The sequence below is a fragment of the Lampris incognitus genome, chromosome 14 (genome assembly GCF_029633865.1).
Source record: "Lampris incognitus isolate fLamInc1 chromosome 14, fLamInc1.hap2, whole genome shotgun sequence".
Taxonomy (NCBI): Eukaryota; Metazoa; Chordata; class Actinopteri; order Lampriformes; family Lampridae; genus Lampris; species Lampris incognitus.
The window spans coordinates 39,492,614-39,497,792 of record NC_079224.1 but is presented as its reverse complement, the minus strand read 5'-3'; the positions used below and the strand labels follow the sequence as shown (position 1 = coordinate 39,497,792).

At 45.0% G+C, this 5,179-nt stretch overlaps 1 protein-coding gene across 1 annotated transcript in view; it reads left to right on the top strand.

Moving 5' to 3' along the window:
- Window positions 1–222: 222 nt before the first annotated feature.
- The window catches only part of prss56 (serine protease 56), a 6,133-nt gene continuing 1,176 nt past the window's right edge, over window positions 223–5,179 (top strand). Inside the window, exons 1-10 of the mRNA XM_056293900.1 lie at window positions 223–235; window positions 1,759–1,951; window positions 2,114–2,222; window positions 2,444–2,600; window positions 3,009–3,151; window positions 3,542–3,701; window positions 3,886–4,074; window positions 4,238–4,429; window positions 4,613–4,803; window positions 5,025–5,179. The exon at window positions 5,025–5,179 is cut by the window's right edge and continues 383 nt beyond it. Coding sequence (XP_056149875.1) covers window positions 223–235; window positions 1,759–1,951; window positions 2,114–2,222; window positions 2,444–2,600; window positions 3,009–3,151; window positions 3,542–3,701; window positions 3,886–4,074; window positions 4,238–4,429; window positions 4,613–4,803; window positions 5,025–5,179 — 1,502 coding nt within the window. The remainder of the gene's footprint in view (window positions 236–1,758; window positions 1,952–2,113; window positions 2,223–2,443; window positions 2,601–3,008; window positions 3,152–3,541; window positions 3,702–3,885; window positions 4,075–4,237; window positions 4,430–4,612; window positions 4,804–5,024) is intronic.

The window sequence follows — 5,179 nt, the reverse complement described above, 5'->3', positions numbered from 1 at the left end:
GGCTTGTCATTATTATAACACACCATGGTGTGTGTTGGTATGCAGCTGTCTACACAGAAGCTGATGTATGATGTCACAGCCCCTGTGGACTCATCGAGGCTGTCGGTGGCTGTCTTAAACATCTCCCAGCCGTGCTGTCCAGGCACATATGCAGATCCTACGCTGCTCCTCTGCTCCACTTCTTGGTCACAACAGTTTTACACAGCTTAACTTTCTGCCGGCATGCAGGGATCAGGTGAACCAAGACATGGTCAGCGTTTCCCAGCACAGCGCAGTGAACAACGCGATATGTGTCGTGGGCTGAGGTGTAGCAGTGGTCCAGAGTGTTCTCCTCTCTGGTCGGACAGTTAAGAAACTGCCTGTATTTTGGGAGTTCGTGACTTACATTTACTTTATTAAAGTTGCTGAGGACAATAACAAGGGAGTCCGGGTTGTTTCGCTACACATCCAGTATCTTGTCAGCGAGCAGCAGCTGTGAGTTCTGAATGCTAGCTTGTGGTGGAATGTGAATGATGCGAACACACGGGGGGGAATAGAAGGGTTTGCAGTCAATGATAAGTGATTCCAGATCAGGAGAACATGTCTACAAAACTGGGCCGGATTATCCATATATGGCATCGGCTGAGTGCTCGGGGGCACCAGCCAATTTGCTGTGCTGGGGAGGGGGCACCAAATGATTAAGACAACGACTAGACTTTTAAAATATTTGGAATATTTTCTGTATTAAGGAATAGGGCGGTACATAATGCATGTGTGTAGCGAGTGTGAGAGAGCCAGCAGTAGAGAAGTGATGGTGAATACGAGCGGAGCAGAGGAAAAGGTTAGCAGTAAGTTGTCAATCTGGCAGTAAATGTCCAGTATAGGCTACGGTGTGTCAGTTAATAACTACTGCAGCTTCTCAAGACCAAGAAAAGTCTCGTCTGTTGTTTGCCCGACTGCTGGAAAAGTGAAGGGGGTTACAGGATTTCCCCTACCATTATAAGGCTTATATAGGTGCAGCACCCAAGCCTTGTAGGGCACCACCTAAGCTTTCCTCTCCTGCATCTCACTGCTCGTCCGAGGGCCACAACTCCTTTCACCACACTTTCCAATAATTCCATGACAGGAGCAAGAAAAGTTGGGAATAAATACAGAAGAGTAGATTCCCTGATGTTGGGGAATTCTTCTCTCGTGTACTGTCACCACAAACAACTTTAAAACAAAAAAAGCACACAAAACAGTGTGCACCAACTCACTGAGACAGCCATAGGCGGCGCCATCTTGGATGTATCCAAGCATAATATCAAGCGTAAGATGGCATCTTAATATCAGCAGGGATTAACATTTGCTGGTACTGACTGAAATGACGCAAATGACTCTCGCCCCCCCCCACACACACACACTCTGCTGATTTCTGTATTCAAAAACACAGGATAAGTTTTTGTTGTTTGATGCCCTGCCCCCTAGAAGACTTTGTTCACACTTGCTGTCCTCAGCAAGCTATGCAGCATTGCAGCAAAGGTTATCGACTTACAACATTCAAAAATGGCAGATGTCAGCAAACTTGGGTTTTTCTGCTACCTTTCAATTTGAATTTGTTTGACTTGCTTGATTCATTTTGTACAATTACGCACAGTACCTTTAAGAACCAACCCAAGAACCAAAATAAATGAAGAGTCCTCTTGTGGCCAAAAATACTTAGGGACCCATGAGTAGCTGTAATTAAGTGAATTGTTAAATTTTCTTCACTTCCTAAACACCCATGTCCTTCTGCCCCAGCAGCCGTGTGTGGTCAGAGGGTGTCCACAGCACAAAACATCACACAGCCTCGCTCCAGGATAGTCGGGGGCTCTCCTGCTTCTCCAGGCAGCTGGCCGTGGCTGGTCAACCTTCAGCTAGATGGTGGCCTCATGTGTGGAGGCGTTCTGGTGGACAGCTCCTGGGTGGTCACCGCTGCACACTGCTTTGCAGGGTAAGTGTTTGTGTGTGTGTGTGTGGGGGGGGGGGGGTTAGACCTTGTCAGATTAAAGGTCCATTATTTGTATGATGTGTCATACTATCACTGTTTAACGCTCTCTCACTCTCTCTCTCTCTCTGCCTTTCTTTCTCATTGCTTTGTGTCTGTCATATGTAGTAGCCGTAGTGAGAGCTACTGGACAGCAGTGGTGGGGGAGTTTGACATCACCAAGGCCGACCCTGACGAACAGGTCCTCAAGGTCAACCGTATCATCCCTCACCCTAAGGTATTGCGGCAACCCATTTGGCCTGATCCTAGTGCCTTACAGCAGCACATGCACAGACATTGCCAGTATGGTTTACCTTATATCACTTCTATCTCAAGCCACCTTGTCCCTAGAAATTAAGCATAAATCAACCAATCAGTCAATAATTGAACCAACCAATTCACTTACCAATCAATCAAATAATTTCGGATGCACTGAATCTCTGACCTCTCTTTCTGCAGTTCAACCCAAAGACATTTAATAACGATATAGCCCTTGTGGAGCTGACATCGCCGGTGGTGCTGTCTGATCATGTCACCCCTGTGTGTCTTCCCTCTGGCATGGATCCCCCCACTGGCAGCCCCTGTCTAGTGGCAGGGTGGGGGTCTCTCTATGAAGGTGAGGGGAACCAATCATATCAAATGGGAATTAGTTTTTATGTAGACCTATTTATATCTTCTTTATCTGCTAGCAAACCCGAATGTTTCTCTGAGCATTTTGCAGTCGTAGTTGTTGCAATCCTGAAGTAAATATGTCCTCTTGCATCAAACTGTAAATTTTTAAATCTGCATACACCAGAATGTAATTCTTTAACTCTGCTAAGAGGGAGTATCGCTACAATACATTCTTCCTAACAATAGTGATGTTTGGTCATTAATCTTTAGATTTTTCTTTTTCTTTAATTCTTTATACTTTTTTTATACTTTTATTTATTCAGGGTAAGCAAGAATATAATAATGATAAAACTTGTCTAATCTTGTCTGAGAATGTGACCAAAAGGCATCGCTGTCTGTATCTTCTCCACAGATGGCCCATCTGCAGATGTGGTGATGGAGGCCAAGGTACCCCTGCTGCCTCAGAACACTTGTAAGAGTACCCTTGGCAAGGAGCTGGTCACCAACACCATGCTGTGTGCCGGCTACCTCTCTGGAGGTATTGACTCCTGCCAGGTGAGTCACACAACAGAATACCCATTATTACTCGTCGGCCAACCAAAATCTTAGGTTGCCTACTATACTTTGAAAAGTACTGCAACATCATTTCTTTTCATCTTGCTCCATCAGTCATTTTGGATCAGCAGATGTCACTGTTTTTAAATGATGAACACCGCATATCATGTTGGAGTGAAACTCATTGTTGAAGTAGTATACCTTTTGCTTATTGTAATAGATTCAGAGCCCAGCTCATTTGTGTGCAGTTTGGTTTTAGGTCTCCCCTTAGACTCAGTCAAACATCTCCCAGAATATCAAGAGATGAACCATGTCAAGATGCTAGCAGCAGCGTAAGGTTTCCAGAATCAAAGCAATTTTTCATTTTACCCAATTTTGCATTTTCTGCAGGGAGATTCTGGAGGCCCGCTGATCTACCAGGACCGCTTATCAGGTCGGTTCCAGCTTTACGGTATCACATCCTGGGGAGATGGCTGTGGGGAGAAGGGCAAGCCTGGGGTCTACACACGGGTCTCCGCCTTTTCTGACTGGATTGAGGCTGAAATACAGAGTGAGTGTGATCAACGCTAAAACATACCTATAGAATTTTTTTCATTAATGAATTACTGTTGACATAACACTAGTAAATACTTAATATATTTTTCAGCTGGCTGCATACGTGTTGTGTCTAAAAGATCCCCCAAAATAAAGCCAAAAACACCAACATTTTAACTGTTGCTGTTGTCTGGTTGTAGAGTCATCTGGGAGCCGGGAACCAACATGCCCTGAGCTCCTTAAGACATCAGAATTGTCTGAGGAGGAACAGAGGTCAGAGTTCAGCACTCTTTGTCATTTCTACTCACTGACCTGTCCCCGTGGTCAGTCAGCCAGTGCCTGTAGCCGAATGGCTGAGGACAAGTGCATCACCCGCTTCAAGAAATGCCGTGAGTACCTTAACTTATGTATTGGACGTCCTGACTCAGATAAAGCTAAATCTGTTCTAAAATTATGACACTGCTAAGTGTTTGAATAATTACATATTTTGTAAGGCATTACCCCCTTTGCGTATTTGTCTAATCTTTCTAATCTTTCCGCTCTACAATCTAGAGCTGCGTTCATTCCTGCAGACCCTGTTGGACCTGCTGCAGAGGGCAGAGGACTACATCAGGGACAAGGCAGACTTGACCTTCTTCACCCAGACTCTGCCTCAGCTGGTGGAGCACATCTATAGTACCGCATTCGCTCACACCAGAGAGAGGAGGGACCTGGGCCTGGATCAGGATCTTACACAGACAGCAGGTACCGGTGATGTCTTTCTTGTCACATTATTTCTTATTCAACGTTCAGAAACTCCATACATTATGAAGAAAAAGAATTTTGCCTACTGCAATGTAACCCAGTCCAATTTACTTCAAATGAATTGGTTTATTTAAAAAAAAAATTCCCGTTTTGGTGTTCTAACAGGTGTGTTATTTCTTGCAGAGCAGCTAGGTGGTGCTGTCTGGCCAAAAGAGCAGGGTCCTCCTCCCACTCCTCCAGCCTTTTTTAGAGAGGTGGGACCCTCAGTGGATGACTGGGAGAAGTACCTGAAAAGGCTGGCTGACAACTTGGATGAAAAACACACCAGCACCCCGTCAACACCACTTAGACAGGAGGACAGCCTGTTCCTACAGGTGTGTTGAAAAAACCTACAACATATACAGCAATTTTAACAGTAATGCAGCCAAAAGGTTACTGACTTGGTCCTGTGAGGGTTTGACAATATTTTTCCTTTCTTCTATCTTTCCTTGAGTCAAATGAAATGTCATAAATAGTGAATACCATAGAGACAAAGATGTACATGTGGACACATTTGAGTCCAGTCTTTGACATGTGGTTCTGTATCTTTTTCCAGGCAGAGGAGTCCTCGGTCCATCAGCTACAGAGAGAATACCAGTCTATTATTTTAGCGCTGCGCTCCAAACTATATTCCAAAGCTGCTCCTCCCGTCCTGCACTTGGACACAGCCTACCTCCAAGAGAAGAACCCCAACATTCCTGCTCCTCCAAT